This window comes from Orbicella faveolata, unplaced genomic scaffold, assembly GCF_042242905.1.
Source record: "Orbicella faveolata isolate gen_17 unplaced genomic scaffold, um_ofav_v1 contig_36, whole genome shotgun sequence".
NCBI classification, from domain to species: Eukaryota; Metazoa; Cnidaria; class Anthozoa; order Scleractinia; family Merulinidae; genus Orbicella; species Orbicella faveolata.
Genome location: NW_028301565.1, coordinates 4,141,199 through 4,159,447, shown reverse-complemented (window position 1 = coordinate 4,159,447; position 18,249 = coordinate 4,141,199). Strand labels below are relative to the sequence as shown.

Below are 18,249 nucleotides of genomic sequence, written 5' to 3'. Positions count from 1 at the left end.
GTCCCATTGATTTCTTAAGAGAGCTCGTGTTTTGATGTCAATAGGTTTCTAAAAAAGATCTTTGCCCCAAGGCGTACTTAATTTAACACAGCCCTGAATGATGTTATGCTTGCCTCTCGCCTCACGCTGCAAAAAACACACTTCACGTGGTGTTTGTGTAGTAACCGCAAGAAACGTTTCACGTAGCGAAAACTGGAAAACATATTATTTTTAGTTTCTCAGACTCAACTGGTGCTGTTCTGTCATGTATAACGGTTTGGTGAGCGGCAGGTTTGTTCAATGTTTTAAAATAGCCCCAGGCAAGTTTTAAATAAAAGCACACTGTTAATGACAACTAATAATGCAATGACATGAATTGAAACACAGAACTTTCCTGAACTTTTCGTTGACGTTTTACTGATTTTCGAACGAAGTCATGATCGTTTGAAATCATTTGACACGGTACGTCACAAGTTTTAAAACGTTTCAAAATTCTTTTTCAGGAGGGCACCTACAAAATCGGAAGCGGACGCGACGGATATAGATCATAAAAGATAGCTTTAATTTGAATAAAACGCAATGTAATGTATATATTTTAGAAAATTCTTGCTAGGAACTATGTTGCTAATTTCGATCAGAGCTTGACAGTGCAAGCGACCAAATTCTATCTGTATTTTTAAGGAACGCGCTTATAAAAATACCAACCATTCAAATCTGTTACTGAATCATAATTTGTTATCATTCTTTTCAAGAATGTCGAAAAAACTGAAGGCCGAGGTAACATGGCTCGTCGCTTCTGCCAAAATTGTACGTGCGTAGAAAAGGCATTGTTTCGGGTATACTGTTTTGAATTGCTGCTCAATCGGATGTGTCTGGACGGCCTCAAGCTTCACCAGTTTAGTGAGATATGGCTTTATAGCCCGCTGAATGTGTGTGTTGTAGTTTAATATTGCTGACTTAGCTTTACGACTTCATTTCTGTGTTTCTTTAAGGCATCTCCAAATATGAGGTAGTTTTACCTGGCCAGGGTGTTGCGCGCTCAGGGACAGCTATTAAGCCCGCGTAAATTACGCGAGCCCTTTTCGAGGCTAACTGCTTCAAATAGGCAGACAGCCGAATACAACGTTCTGAATATCAATTTATTCCCCGAGGCTATAGAGACACGGTGAGCGTGGTACATATATTACTCGTCTCCTGGGGGGTTAAGTATGCAGACTGGCTTTTGAAACAAGGGCTGCCGGCTAACTTAACATAATCAGGCCTGACTGACACAATACGCATCTTGTTATTTCTGACATCTCAAAATTTGAATAAAAGGGAGTGAAACAATAGATCACTTTCAATAGCGCTTTTGTCAAAACGGTCTGAAAACGTCCCGCGTGGACAAAGAACACTGCGTAAAACTCTAGTAACAATCTCCTTTCACCCTCAGCTGTGCTGAGAATTTCTTTGCAGGAAAATAGAAGCAATGGCTTCGCAAATTGCTTTCCAAGACAACGTGCTTATTAAAATTAAGACGGAGAGAGACTTGCCCTCCACGTATTGTTCAGAGAATCATGGCAGTCTTAGCTTGGATTCCCCGCAGCAAAACGGAAGACTGGCAAGTGTTGATTACTTCCACCACGCTAGACAGCAGATGATCTTTCAAGACTCTGCCCAAGGTAAGGACCGACTGCTAACTACTGTATTTAAACAACTCATTATAGAAGAGAATGTCATGCAAGAAATTCGCTTGCCTTTCGCTAGGTCTGTTTAGAACCAATACATTTAAATCGTCGCTAATGACCCTGTCACTCTGAACATTGATACCAGGAAACTGTTGCGTTAAAACTGTCTGTCAGTTGAATTACTTTCATTCACCAACAGTCAAAACTGTTTCACAATATGCTGTCAAATTGCAGCTTGACAAGGCAGACCAGCTTAAAAATTATTGATACCACGCGAGGTGATGCAGCCTCGGGCGTTTCGCTGTGCCATGAAAACACCTCTGCTTCGGTTATCGCATATGCACATTCCATCCACAGAAATCAAATCACTCTCCAAAAAATGGATAGCACAAATACAACGCAGTGAAGAAAACTGCATTTTTTGCGTGGAAATTCCGAGAACACTTACGGCATGTACGGGCACAGCCTTTCTAACATGCAAAATAAAACAAACTCTATTTTTCTCTTCGAGAGTAATTTGAAAAGTATTTGACTGTACAATGTTTATGCGTAAGAAAATGGCGGTAAAGAAGGTAAGCAACCTCCAGAGTAAAGTTGAGGGTTAATATTTGTCAGTCGTAATGAATGTCTTTATGTCGAGGTTGTCACAACCTGCACTGACGGCTGAATTTTTCACTCCAGGCGATCGAGACCGTCACGCTTCATACAACAGACAAATTGTCAACGAAGAATCGTCATTAATATTTTACCTTGGACAGCTCTAAATGACTTTGCTTTAGTCCAATCAATGCACCTTTGCTACAAAACATCAGCTCACACACATAGCAACTTAAAGTTGCTAAATTCAAAACCCTATAGATACTTGATATTCATTTCGTGTTCTCGCCACGTCATTCACAGCCTTTTCATAGGCTACGTAGGTTAAATCTACTGGCCCTAAAATAACGTGAAAGATAGCTGAACTCAAGAACACTCGTTGGAAATGTTCGAGCTAGAAACGATAAAGCGTTGTTCTTTTGTTGTAACGTTTGTTATTGAAGATAAGCCACTGACAAAAGCCCAAATAGTTAGCGGCGAACTTACGTTTCCATCGACAAACCACAGTTCTGAAACTCGCGATTTGGTGAGGCAGTCCAAGTTGATAATAGAGAGAGCAAAGTTTCACGACAATTTACGAAATTGCCGTACCAGAAAGATTAACGCCACAAGAAGTTTTCTGCAATACCTTAATTGTATTTCATTACAAACCGTGGGCGTTTGTTTAGATCATGTAGCCATACTCGTCTCAGCTGTTTAACGGAAATAAAACGTTTCCTCCCTTCAGCTGCTAAACTTCAACATGATTACAGTCCAGCCTACAGTCGCCCCTCTTAAGAGCGAACACTGGTGGCCGGAAACAAAAACGAATATCTCTCAATCACCCCGGCAAATTGATTACATGCGCACATATGCAAACTCTTCGCGGAGACGGAGAGCATAATTCACGCGCGCTTGTGTGGTCTTGAATATTTTTCCTGTGTCCTAAATTCCTAATCAGACACCACGTTAGAGAATAAGCAAATATATGCATTCAAGTTGTTGTGATGAGGGATTCTTTTCCAAATTGTGTCGGGCACACAGTGCGAGTAGATTTTTAGTTGGGCTCTAAATATATGCCATTCAAACTTTGTCTTCCTGCTTAAACGGTGGGCTTCTCGTTCTGTATGATGCAGTGTATTGTAAGACCATAATGCCAAAATGTAATCGACCACAGGCAAGAGCTTAAGAACAAGTACATTAAGAGCAATAGGCGAAACGGAATACTTTTTATTAGCAAGTGCTTGTACTAAATTCGTAATTCTTGTAACAATACAGTAGATAGTTTGATCGTAAGCTCTTTTAAGGCAAAACCCTTTTGGTCAAAGTTGTCGTGCCATGTTTCGTACATAACATTTTAATGTACACTTTGTACGTTTTGTAAAATTTAGTTTCCTTGCTTTAGTTCCTCGATGTTGTCGTTCAGGAGGCGGATGACTGCCATTAAATAATATCAGATCTCGTTTGAATACAGGTTTGGTTTTCTATCTTTAACCTTGATTCCCTCTCGTAAGTTTGACAAAATAAATCGACGCTTGCGGGCGAGCGCGTCGGCTTTGACTCCGTTATAAGATTTAATATGTATATAAAGCACCAGCTGAGTCTTTTCTTTGCATAACGCCTCTGTGCCTTAATTGCAGCGTTTTCAAGCTTAATAACTAATTTCTAGGTTTTTTAACAAAAGCGGGCGGAATAATATCAATTTTCACGACAACTCCGATCTTACTGCTTACTTTTAGCCCCAAGGACATAATATTTAGTCTTCCAAAATCTCTCCCATTTTTCACGCCAATTTTGTCCAAGTTAGACAATATTCCTTAGTAGTTAATTTTCCTCGTGGATAAAATACGGAGTACTTCAATGTTTTATTGCGTGTTGGGTTAAAATATAGCTTCTCCTTTGTATGGTATGCAACGGGCTGTCCTTCGGCCTTGTTTGTTATCTAAAAATCACGCGAACCTAAACTTGCTCACAGATCAAAGCTTTCCTCCTCTCAAACGTTCCCTCTTGATAATATTCCTTAGGGAAAGTTATTTCTTCAGGTAACGACTCCGGAGCTTCTAGATGCAAGCGGCAAGACCTTCATCTTTGAGAAGATCTAAGACACTTTAACTTTCCTACGTGTTGGTTTATTCTCCCAGGAATCCACAGTATTGTGAAAGTCTTATTTTTAACCCTTGACGTTAGACATAACCATTTCAGCCTGCAGCATCTAAGTCCTTTTCATCATTATTTTCAGCAAGAATTTCTCTTGATCTTTACTTTCCAATTTGACTCAATTCAACCGTGCAGTGCGCAAAAAGACAAAAAGAAAATGCTAGTAAACGTACTAAAATTCTAACCCGCTGAAGTCACGAAGAACTGATCGAGTTGCCTTGGAAACCACAGTGCTTTTGAAAAATATCGTCGTTTCATCGAGAGCCAAGTGACACAGGGGTTGAAGTTGGCAATACGTGATTTGAAATTTTGTCCATTATATTTAGAATCCAACCACTATTGAATGCCTTATCATAGTAGCAATTTGCTAAAATTAAAGAAGCGAAGAGGTAACGAATCATATTAATTATCCCTGAGGGACAATACAGGGGGTGAAATATCTAGCTGATTGTAAGAAAAAAAAAGTCCCCTTGTATTAGGAGAACCAATTCTTTCACTTCATCTTAGCTTGCGATTCTCTTGTGACGACGTCTTTTAGGAGACTTGAACCTGTAGACGACTCCTCGAACTGAGATATCGCTCAACAACACTGCGCACAAGTCAGCAGAACCTCTTGAGATCATGACATATAATTAGATCTTAATAGGCCTTTTACGGCTCTTTAGTAGTCACATTTCAAGAGCAATATTAACCTTTACTTGCTTGAGTTTCAAAATGCACTCACAAAAGGCTACATTAAGGATTTGGAGGATGCTCCAACATCAACTGAAGCCTTAGCCTCTATCAACGGTTTTCTTACCGTGCGCGATTACAAGGGGGCCTGGATCTGGTTGTGTGTTTCTTGATCAAAGTTCAAGGCGGTGTTTCAGCGGAAAGGCAAAAGAAACTCGAGACAAAAAGACAATATACATGTATAAATATTCATTGTTTTTCCTTTAATCTGGCTGAAACACCGCCAGCTTTGATCAACTGTCGATAAACGTTCTCTAACAATAATTCCTTCCGGTATTGTCGCGTGCGCTAGGGGACGGATGTACACGGGCTATGTTGTTGTCAGTGTGTAATAAAAATAAAGCTCGCCCAAACGCCGACGTGGTAGCAGAGCGAGCGGAATGAAGGAGAAATAGAGATCAAAAGACAGAAAGAAAGCGATACCGTTCGTTTGAAAGCCGTTCACATCAACGTCAGTCGAATTATTTTTTCCTCGCAGTCGTGGACAACAACATCAGCAGCGAATTAGCCGAGTTACCCAGAAGCCTAGCCGAAACCTACGAAGAGATGGTAGCAGACTTGGGCGCGATTAAAAGACTGATCGGGCCAAGGAAAACACATGTGGCTCAACATTGAGGCAGCAAAAGAAATCAAACAGCGACCTATCAATGGAGATCTTGAGCAACTCCTAGATGAAACACGTGAGAAACGAGATCCGCTGCCACAGCATTTAAGTGTTATCAAGGTCTCCGAACTCAACTTGAAGACGCCGCTAAAACCTCCGGAGAAAGGGAGTACGAAAAAGTGATGGAAGATAATTTTTTTTTTTTTTTTTTTTTTTTGTGATGGAAGATAATGAGGATTACAATGATCTTGTGTTAGAAGCCGCACAACTTGCTGTGGAACTTTCGTCGAGAATGGAAATGATCGAGGACAGAATGGAATTCAAGGTCAGACGAGGAATTGTGAAAGTAAATATTGACCTGAATTGAAGGAGTAGATGTTGAAAATCGAGAAACAAAAGACCCAGATTGAACACGGAAAGTTACAAATTGAAGTAGAGAGGCTTAAGAAGGACAAACGGAAGAAAACACTTCACGCAGCAACAGCAAAACCCGGTACGAAACTTAACACTGTAAAATTGCCAAAGCTCGATTTCAGCAAATTTAGTGGGGAGCTATTGAAGTGGCTGGAATTCTGGGATTCTTTTGATTCAGCAGTACCTCCAATGAATCACCGAGCCCAGTAGAGAATATGAATTACCTTCGAGCTAAATTTGAAGGAGAAGCAGTAGAAGTAATCTCAGGGTTAACCTTGACAAATGGTAACTATCAGGAAGTAATCAGACTATTGCAAAAATGCTTTGGATTATGAGATTATCCTCATTGTTCATCACACACTAGTCGCATGGATTTACCTGCCTCCTCAAGCTATATACATTAGCCTTTCGTACCAGCTATGACACCTCACATCATTACAAGCCCTAGGGAAGGATGTAGACACAAAAATGCTCGTAACCCTGGTCATGACAAGGCTACCTAAAGATGTGATAGTGGACTGACCAAAAGAAGGATGATCAAGAATGGACGGTAAAGCTTTCAAGACATAAGTCGCACAGATACATAACAAACCGGGAAAATACTGAGCGACATTATACAACCAAAGATGACAGTTAGCATACTATTGGAAGCCTGCGGCCCATAACTCAGGACGTCAGTGAAGGCAAAGCTACCACTGACGCATTGGTATCTGTTACAAAACCTCCCAAAGATCAAAAATTATAGTGACGGCACGGTTTTTACAATTAATTCCAAAACTTCGGAGAAGAAGAGCACCGAAAAAGAAGAACTTAAAGCCGAAGAAATAAACCAAGCAAAGATGATGTGAAAAAGACGTGTCCCGAGAAAAGCAGCTTTACATCAGAGATTAATGCAATCAAGAGCAATACAACAAACAATCTGAAGAATCAACTTAGACTTGCTAAGATAGAAAGTGGAATCCCCCATTGCCATGGCAGGGTGATCAGAGAAAATCTTCCAGAAACTACCCCCTTCCCAAAGCTTCTACCGAACAACCAAGGCTTTATTAACTTGGCCATCAACAGCCTTCAGTTGATGCATGGTGGAGTATCACAAACGTTGTCATGCAACTATCAGAAGAGAATTCTGGATACACAGGAAAGACCAACAGTCAGACAAGGTCTTCTGAACTGTCGATGTAAATGCAGAGGACATCAAGGGGGTCCATACAGAATGCCCCCAGATGGCTCCATACCCACCCTCAAAAATAGAAGAGTCTTCTCTCTTTACATATACAGGCCTTGACTGTCTGGGACCCTTGAATGTGAAAGTGAACGAGGTGTGGGTCTGTCTATTTACCTGCTTAGTATTCAGAGCCGTCCATTTAGAACTCATCAATGACATGTCTGCAGAGCAATTCCTTTTGTGCCTAAGAAGATTTATCAACAGGCGTGGCAAGCCGAAACAGATTATAACTGACAGTGTTTCACAATTCATGCTAGCAAAGTCCAATGTTGATGAAGCATGGATATTTACCACCATTAGCCCTGACGTGCAAACTTATCTAGCCAATAAAGGAATCAAATGGAGCATTATCGTTGAAATGGCCCCCTGGATGGAAGTTTTTATGAACGGCTTGTGGGAATTGTAACGCTTGCTCTCCGAAAAAGTATTGGCAAGATCTGTTTAACATTGTCCAGTTGGAAACCATCCTTACAGAAGTCTAAGCTGTTGTAAATTCGCGACCATTAGTGTACGTGGAAGCCCATTTGAATTCTAGATTCGCATTAACCCCTGGTGAATTCATTAGTATACACCCAAAAACCGGTGTACCATACCTTGCATCAGAAGACCAACAGGAAAGAAAGGCCAGAAACATGTCAACGCGTTTTGGAAACTGTGGCTTGATGAATATATATGTGCCGAGTCTGCGTGAAAGAACGAAAATACACTTGAAAGCTCCAAGAGTTCGATCGAAAGCTCAACCCAAAAAGGAAGACGTCGTGCTTCTGGAAGAAAGTTCACCAAGAGGAACCTGAAAGTTAATCATCGATATTTTGGTACAATTAGTATTATAGTGTGAGAGAGTACAAATAAAGATTGTTGTTGTTAGGGATGATTGAAGACTTTTTTACAAGATGATGAGGTACGATCAACTACAGTCCGAATAGCCTCCGAAAAGTTGCTGAGCCGACCATTGAACTTTCTTTAGCCTTTAGAATCCTCGAAAGTAAGTGAAAAACCAATCGAATCTAACGAACCTGTCGGTAACAACAGAAACCACGATGACACAAGTAAGCAGAAGAGTGGAAATGAACCTGCTAAGGGACGCCCAATTTACAGAGCTGTCATCGAAACAAAAGGAAAACTGAACAAACAATTGAGTTTAGCTGAGTTAACATAGGTTTTCGAGAGACATATATTATTGCCGATTTTGTTTCATGTCACTTAAAACATTTGTTGCCTCCGCAGTGTCATGGAGAAAACTCCATGCTTTGGGACATGTGTGAGGCATTACATCATTTGGGATGACATGAGGGTTTCCCGTAAACACGTCCAAAAAAGAAAAAGTCGGAGCCGCCATGTTAGATGGTCAGTGTTGTGTTCGCTGCGAAAGAAAAATAGAACGCGCCCAACGCGACAGCTTTCGGAAAACCAGAGATACGAAAACTTCCGGTGTTTTGGTTTTACTAAATTAAACACAATTCAGTTCTGTTTAAGGCGTTTTAAGAGTGAATGCCTATAAAAATGGACCTAAGTCGCCTATCAATGGCACAGGTCGAAAAATTGATTTCGCTTGTATTTTGTCCATAGATAGGTCCTAGTAAGAATAGAAACGGACCATAGTTAGTTTCTGCTAATACAGCTTTCTTTGGTAGAAATACGTCAAAAACGATTTCGACCCGACTGGGCTCAAAATCTACCTCCGGTTTTGCTGAATTTTCCGAATATTTGATTGCTTCGCGCTCCGCAGAACAACTACTTGAGAATCTTTCAATGGATTTTGTATTCAGTTCAGGTCTTGGTAGTATGACTGAGCGAAAAATAAAATAAATCAAAGTTAGTTTTGAGCCCGAAAAGAGGTAAAACTGAAGCACAAAATTTTACAGTATGTCGCAAGAGAATTATTGCTTAAAAACATCGCCATATTTTTCTATGGGCTATAACTCTAAATACCATAAAAACACTTTCTACGGGTTAAATATACACCCACCTGTTAGGATATCAAAAAATATCTCTGGGCAAATGGTTTCAAGTCGCCCGCCTTGGCCTGTGTTTCTCATAGATTTTGCCCAAAATCCGCCGTTGGAATGTAAGCAATTGCGTGACGCGGATAGCCACTCTCGAGTAAAATATTCGTTTCCAGCAATCCGATGAAAGCAATTTTTGAAACGTTGTGTGGATAAAATAATGGAAAATGTTTTTTTTGTTGTTTTTTGTTTTTGTTTTTTTTGTTTAACTTAGTATAAATATATATGTTTTTTCATTTGCATTGCGACACCCACGACATCCATGATAAAGAACGTTACTACAGTACTCCGGGAAATGATTTTAACACTTGTTTATTTTATTGATTTCACTGATAACTTACAACACAGTAGCAGTTTCAGAGATACACTTAACCAATCCTCTATGATTTATGGCAACTGAATCATTGACTGACAAATAAAGTCAAGTGGAAATACCATAATTTCTATAGACTACTAACTGCGTGACGGCATCTCAGCTCTTCTAGCTGTGTAGAAAATTTGTACCTACACAATATGCTCAAACTCAGCTAGAAAACCCGGATTTTCTTGAATTGAATTAGCCGAGGAAGAAATTGCGTTTAAGTTTCAATCATACTGGGAAAAAAATCCATCTTTTCTACTTTGGTTGTTTGATCAATTAACTGAAATTTGCAGATCAAAACACTGGTAGACAAATAAACATTACAGTGGTCGATCTAGGACTAGGTTTACAATAAAGGAGTTCCCGAATTCATCAATTTTAGAGTATTCGGATTAGTAGGGGTTTACAGTGAAAGGATATTCGGATTCTTAATCGTTTATACACGACGATAACTCCGGGAACATTCATGATGGAATGGTTAACAAGCAGTTTGTTGCCTCGACAACGAGAAACAAAATGCCTCCGAAAATAAGGCTATGGCTAGGTTGAGACAGTCTGAAGTTTTCTTTCAACTCGCTGACCACGGTACTGTTGTCCATCATGCCAGGTTCCTCCAGGTATTTACTTAGGGTTTAGGGTCGAAAACTGTCGAGGTTTTCGATCGTGCCATCGTCGTCATCTGCGCAGTAAAGTATAAATTGGGCACGGTTTCTGAGGAGTATGGCATTACCCATTATAAAAGTGATTACCTACACCTGAAACAGCACGAGGTAATCACCCAGCGACCGCCATCAAATGGCCATCAATGCGCCTACGACTCGACTACGACTGGATCATGTAATCCGCCATTTTCGTTCCACCGCAAACTCAAAAGATCACAGGCGGAAAAATATCTGGATTCGAGAGAAAATCGTTCACACGACAAAACTCTCCGGATTCAAAAGTTTTCGGATTCAAAGTTCCCACTTTAAATTCCGGATTCAAAATCTCCGGAGACACGACCAAACCGGGGGGTTTTTATTTCGGTTTCGTCCACTTTTGTGTAAATGGCAAAATCAATCCGGCACTAAAACATTCTGGATTCATCACGAATCCGGAACAATTTCCTCTAGTGTAAACCTGCAATCCTGGCCATAAGTTGTTGGGACACCTCCCATTTTTGCGCGCTGAAACCCACAATTTCAACTACGTCCTTAACGTTTTAGAACAAAAGATGAATGGAAGCAAGTACAATTGACCCCCCCTCTCCCCTAGCAATGTTGCATGAAAATGAAGCTATTCTGAAGACTAGATTGGATGTGGGAAAAAAGGAAAAAGGGACAATAGAAAGTGGTTAGACAGTTGTGTTGGAACCAAACGCGATTGCTGAAAAATCGCTATTATTGGAATAAGACGTGAATATCTATCTTATCGTCTCTTTAGTTCGAGAATACTGTTCTAGGAGGCGAACAACTCTTGAAACGAGGCTATTCTGAGGCTATTGTCAAGGATTTTTTTTCTTCAAGATTTTTATCAACATTGACAGGGGGAGGGGGTAGGCGGGCTTGCGCGGTTTTGGTCTTAAGAGAGGCTGCCTGTGAAGTCATCTGCCGTAACTGTCCCAACACTTTTGACTAGGATTGTAGTCTTAAATGAACAGCGAACATCCATCTTGTTTTGTTCGCGGAAGTCGGTCACAGAGGAGCGAATTTCAATGAAATATATATATAATTTGATTAAGCAATTAGCCAAAAATAGGTTGGCCGCCAAAACAGTTTAGGGTTTAGCCTAACTTTAACCTTAAGTTTTAAGACTGAAGAAAAAAAGGAAAAAGCACTGAGCATTTCAGTTGTTTGAAACAGAAACATTCGCGCACAATGAACTATGTATAGTACGTGGGTAACCAGGAAAGCAATCCGTCCAGCACAGTAATTGTTCAAATTAACAGCTTACCGAGACACTCGCACTGTCGATGCCTCTTATTTATGACTTTTAGGATTTGTTTACTTTCTTTTTCCGACTTTTTAGCAGGAGAAAAAGCACTAAATGTGCTGGCACAAATAAAAAGGTTTAAACGAAAATCGATCCGTCGAAATCAACAAATACAAATTTACTCACTGTAGCGTTCCTTCAGATCACGTAAGGCTACAAACCAACAATATCAACTTTTCATTACGCTTAACAAATGAACTTAGAACGATTTTCTTTCTAGAACTCGTTCTTGTAATTAAAATGATCAGAGAAAGAACGACAGCCTAAAACGACATAGCAGTAACACCCGAACTCCGAGTAAATTGCTTTTAATTGGCGTTTTTAATTAACGAAATTTCCAAAGCGATGACTTTCAAAATATAAAAGTTAAAAGTGGTCCATTATGTTTTTCTTTTTTCACCCAAATGTTCTAAGATAGCCATCTGCGGTTTGTTGGAAACGAATTATGTATTCAGGGTGACCGCCAGAGTCACGCAATTGTTTACATTCTCACGGCGGTTCAGGGAAAAATTCATGAGAAGCACAGGCCAAGGCGGGCGACTTAAAACCATTTGCCCAGAGATATTTTTTGATTTTCAAACAGGTGGGTGTACAGTTAACCCGTATAAAGTGTTTTTATGGCATTTAAAGTTATAGCCCATAGAAAAATATGGCGATATTTTAGTGCTATAATTCGTTTGAAACACATCGTAATATTTTCCGTTCGTGTTCGATCTCGTTTCAGGCTGAAACGAAGCCTCGATTTATTTTATTTTTCGCTCAGTCATACCATGAAGACCTGAGCTGAATGTAAAGACCATTGAAAGATTCTCAAGTAGCTGTTCTGCGGAGCGCGAAGCAATCAAATATTCGGAAAATTCAGCAAAACCGGAAGTAGATTTCGAGCCTAATCGGAAAAAAATCGTTTTTCGCAAATTTCTCCCCAAAAAAGCTGCATTAGCAGAAACTAACTATGGTCCGTTTGTTTACTAGCTAGGGCCAATCTATGGGCAAAAAATGAGCAAAATCGATTTTTCGACTTGTGCCGTTGTTTGGTCCATAATTATGGGCACTGGCTCTTAAGTGTACTCATTTTATCTGTATTCTGTTTTTGGCTTTCAGGGAATGGTCCTCGGTCGCAACAGGATGCTTGTTCCGTGGTTGTAAAGCAAGAGGCGGTCGATGATATTCCATGTAACAATGACTATAATTGCGACAAACCTCAGCGTTCTTCATCCCCGAGTGAAGACAACGAAGTGAAATCGCCTAAGGATAATTCATTTTACGAGCCCCGTGGAAGATCATCACCGCAGAAAATGAGAAAAGAATATTTAAACCATACGTCCCGTTCCGAAAGTGCGCACCATGCAGAAAATTCCTCTCGTACCGAGGGTGTGTCCCGTCCCGAGGAGGTCTCCAGGTCTCCGCCTTCTTTGCGTGGACCTGAGTCTCGTTTGTTCCAACCAGATGAAAGAATACGAAATCTACATTTCGAGGCACTGAAAAAACGGCAACGTTCAACCTCACCTGTCAATGGTTGGTCGTACCCCAACAAGCAGGTTTTCAAGGGGTTTCAACCAGCCTTGATATTAGTGGAAAGAAGCGTCGATCCTGCTATGTCCACACAGCGTTTCCCAACCAGAAGAAATGATGATTTGTCTCCTCGTGAACGACAACAGTCGTTTCAGCGCGACACCAGCCATGTGAAATCACTGAACGGAAATGAGGGCGTTACACAGTTGGTAAATGGTGAACGAAGCACAGCTAAATCCAACGGTTTCCATGAAAAGCTAATGTCTGGAATAAACGGCTCACCATCAGACAGACCCGTGAAGAACGTCTCTTCGCCAGTTTTGCCAGAGAACAATGCTAGCAATAGCTCTGTCTATCCGAAGGATGAGGTGCCTGTGTGGAAGACATACCAGTGGTATAGAGATCGCAAGCGACCACTTTCGCAGCAAACCAAAAGACAGAAAACAGAGCAAACAATCTTCATGCAATATAACGAAATGCGTTGCAAGAGAGTCGAAGAGGGGAGGATGGTAAATGAAAGAAGAAGAGCTTCAGAACCTTGCTTGGACCCTATTTACAGTAGGGAAATGGACCACTCATCTCCATCGTCTCCAACAAAAGCTCGTTCTGCGGAGTCTTCTAACGGAGAGGGACATTTCGCATCGCAATCTCCACAAGCACCAAGTCGCTTCCTAGCCGACCATCGAGTGCTCCCACACAGCTCTTCGACTTTTCGAAGTGAGAAAAGACATTTGAATAATGGCCCCCGAGAGTATAATTGTCAAAGACGAAAGAGCGACGAGGGTTATTTCAATGGAAAAGCAAATTTCCAGTACGTGTGTAGTAGAGAGAGTGGTACCTTTCCAAAAGAAAAAACCGCTCAGCACGTGATCTTCTGTCATGAAAAAATCAAACCAAAAAACCAGGAACGCAGCGCTAATGCTGAGGAGAAAGTAGGTGTTGAAATCTCCGCAAATGAAGACGAAGTGGCCAGTGAACCAGATGATGGCGCTTTGGAGAGAATTAGGAGCCCAACTGAACAGGCTGATAACATTGAAGTACTGCCAGATAAACTACGCCGCTATCCTCAAGACGTTGCCAAGATTCTAAGGCTGAATAGGATCGTAAAAGCGGTGAGGAATAACAAAGAAAAGCGGCTTCCCTATAGTACAACAGAAAGACAGCGAACAATCATGACGAGCAACCGTAATCCATCGCATACGACAAGCGTTGAAAACGAAGCGTTTTCGGACGAGATGCAGATAGAGAACACGAGTGATTCCGACCAGGAAATTAATCAGAGATGTGGTAACGGTCACGCAGCTGACGAAACAATAGAAGATGATGATGATGATGATGATGATGATGATGATGACGACGGCGAGGAAGAAAAAGAAGAAGAACGAAATTCAGCAAGAAACCTCATCGACTGTTTCTTCTTGCCTGAAAGAGAACCTCAGCAAATCAGAAACGGACGGGTTAACACCCTAGCCTTCCCGCAGTCTGTACCAGAAAAAGACGAGTTTTCCGCAAAACATTTCAACGGTCTCGGTGCAGTGCAAGCCCGTGACGACAGCGATACAGTTTGTCAAGTGAACGGCCTTCTTTCCCTTCCTGGTTTCAAAGAAACCAAGTTTAACATCAGCCTGGGAGAACTAAAGCGTCGGATGAACCCGCCCGAGACACTGACGCGGGTCGAAATGATTTCTTACGTTCGACAGGCTAAATCTTCTGGAAGGGTCCTCTTAGACAAGAACAACATCATTACTGCCAACCGCTCGCGTCCCACAATTCTTTCGCGCTTGTGTGAAAGCGAGGCACAACTACTGGCTGACGGAATACTTAAGATGAACAGGGAATATTTACCGCTGACAACGCTAGCACGCAAGACAGTTGAGGCTTACAAAGATGACGACTGCAAAGACAAGCACTGCGAAGACTGCAGGCTCAAACTCAGAAGACGAATTGTTGATGTTGAGATCACAAGGTGAGTGTAGCATGCCAATTCCAAAAATACCAATGAAATTCTGAGTATAAGTATTCGGCAGATCTTTGGAGGCAGGCATTTCTTCGCGAACTAAATTAAACACGTAATGAACATCGCATATGGAAAAGTCAGGAACTCTAATGATTCTATGAGCGTTTCAGCTTGAGATAACTATTTTATTGACCACTCCCCCAACCCCCAATGAAGCTTTTCAGGACAAATTGGAACAAATGCTCAAAGAAATATTGTAAGAGAACATAGCCTGATTAAAAATCCCAACTGGCAGGGGGCAAACTATCGAGAACAACACCAGCTAATGGCCATTACGGGAATTAATTCCGCGGCCTTCAGATTTAATGTCCAGTGACAAAGATTCACTTTGCCTAAGATCATTCTGCACATTGCAAAATTTTCTTTCTTCGCAATATAGCGGAACTGGCTCAACTGAACTCACAGTTTACATTTAAGTGTGATTGCTAAGTAACCGGACGCGACATCAATACGTTATGGATCACCCGTCGTCTGTAGAATGGGCAATGCTTAGATGGTAAGCTAGCATTAACAACCCAGCCTCGGCGTTCAATCCAAGATAGCGACTTTTCTAAATCATGCGCCGTCTTGAATTCGAAGGGAGAGCCTGGAAGACCCTGGGGGAGAGTTCGCTTCAAACAAATTTTCGTTCTAAGACTAGACCCTTCAGTTTCCTCGGTCAGTGGCTGGTAAAACTTCCCACCAAGGAGAACAACTAGGGGGTATGAGAACATTCCAGGAAAGTTACATACGGTAAACACTGATTAGTTTCTTTTTCGTTTCTCTACAGAAACTCACTAAAAGAGTTGCACAAGATTATTGAAGAAGCGAGGACGGAAGACGCATTTGAGACCTTCGAACTTGCGTCGCACACCTTTGGAGCGGCGAACATCCTCAACCATCTGTCCCTGTTAGACGAATATTTTAGAACTCTGTTGCTGACGCTACAAGATGAATAAGACGGCAAACCGTACAGGGATTAATCATTGTATCAAGCAAGAAAAAATATTTCCAAAGCTGCCGTGCCCCATATAATGAATCCTTTGTTGAGCAAGCTTGTTCCATCAAGATGCCTGAATATTGGCCTCGTTATTTTTGCGTGAAAATGGACCTCGTCTCCGTCTACGTCCTTAAAACCGCCCCAAAAGAACTTGGCCAAACTTCAGGCCTCTCGACCTCACGCTTGATCAGCAACCCATATATATATTACATTCTTAATTTTAATTGGAAATCAGCGCTTTGCGAGTTTCAGAGATTGGCCTTGAAATAATTCGAGTCAATTGTTCAGTTCAGTTTCTGCGACACCAAGAAATTTCTGCGAGTAAAATGTCACCACTAAATTTTCTCCGATTCTTATTCGTTAAAATTGATCACGTGACGCGATTATGTTCATCAGCGGAGAAACACCGTCTGCCCTTAGTTCCGTCCGAGGAAAATACCCGGATGGAGAGTACCCTACGCGAAAACTTTTCTATAAAAAAGCGGGCTTGTAGAAGCAAAAAAAAAAAAAAAAAAAAAATTGAAAGATTGATTGATCTGCATTTAATGGCTTTTTGTCTGTTTTCGTTTTCAAATTCTACATTTGGCTTTCACGCTTTTCATTTAGAGAAGTTGAAAATAATTCAATATGACTTTTGAACTGGCACGCAGAAGAAAATTTAGTGGTGAACAAAGAAGACAATAGAGTGTTTATGTCTTGGAACTATTGGTCAGATAGTTGCTTCTTCAGTAGAAATTTGATGTTCTTTAAACTACAGCCGAGCCCCTATTAAGCGGCCACCTTCGGGGAAATTGGATCGCCTTCTCCAAAAAGAGGTATTACGTTTTGGACGGCCGTTTAATAGCGGTAAAGACAATAGGAAAACCCGCATGGGTACGACCAAAAGGTGGCCGCGGCCGCTTAATAGAAGTGGCCGGTTAATAGGGGTTTTATTTACAGTATTTTACTGACAATGATTTCGGGACTTTGATAACTGGCCGCGAACGGGTGGCCGCTTAATAGAGGTTCGTTTTAATAGGGGTTAATAGAGGTTAATAGAGGTTAATAGAGGTTCATAGTATGTTCTTCCTCGAAGCTTCCCTTCTCGGGCAAATATTTGTTTTGAGAGCATCAAATTTCCGCGGGGCAACTATCAGCCGATAGTTCCTCGACAGAAACATTCTATTATCTGAACACAATGAGAGAAACAGATTTCCAAGTTCTAACGAACTCGTTGTAGGCATGTCTATTTGTTTTATTCCAAATTATGTAGCTAGGAATAGTGATTTCAGTTAAGCCGTAAAACATTTGGTGCTAGTCAAAACTAAGAAAATGTCAACAATGGAATTAGCGTCTAATATAGCTATTCCTCGAGTAAAATCTCTCTAATGAAAGTAATTCGTTAATTTCCAGTAGTGGAACTATCTGCATTTTAAAGTTTCTCCTCGTTCAGAGAGGTATATACAACCCTAGTCAAATGCCTTGGGACACGTTACACTTTTGCCAACATATGATCTTTCTGCCCACCTCCCCCTCCCCACCCCCAACACAATGTTGATGTCGATTCATCCAAAGTAGACCCACTATTCCAACATTGTTTATTGTTGTTTTTTTTTGAGGGAGGGCGGGGGGAGGGGGGGAGAAGAGAGGTTCGGCAAATTAAATCGTGACTTCCCACTTCAAAATAATGCGTCACCACTTGTCGTTTTGTCAAGTGTCCCAAGGACTTTTGGTCAGGATTGTATGTTCACCGAGAGATTGGCGTTCTTCGACCTCTGCGACGCCGCGCATAAACTAGTCTTACCTATATGCCGACTGAATGTTTAACATGTAGCTTTTCATACAATAGAGCTTTTCTTTGGGACAGTCTCCCTGATTAAGATGCAGCTATAACTAGCTCTTTGAGTCTCTTTAAAAACACATACTAACAAATGGTTTTCCACCTCGGGCTTCCACATGGCAAACATGTAAACCAGTTAATATCAAATTTACTTTACAAGAATGTACATAGACACTGTATTACTAGGAAAAATAAAGTTCAGTTTGTATGACCCCCATTGCGCATACATT

The 18,249-nt window shown here is 41.1% G+C and overlaps 1 protein-coding gene across 1 annotated transcript; it reads left to right on the top strand.

Moving 5' to 3' along the window:
• The first annotated feature begins 971 nt into the window (after positions 1 to 971).
• LOC110053399 (uncharacterized) lies at positions 972 to 18,236 on the top strand. The gene is made up of 3 exons (XM_089275306.1): positions 972 to 1,640; positions 12,794 to 15,170; positions 15,991 to 18,236. Exons 1-3 carry the CDS (start codon positions 1,448 to 1,450, stop codon positions 16,157 to 16,159), a joined length of 2,739 nt encoding a protein of 912 aa, XP_089131432.1. The 5' UTR covers positions 972 to 1,447; the 3' UTR covers positions 16,160 to 18,236.
• The last annotated feature ends 13 nt before the right edge of the window (positions 18,237 to 18,249 follow it).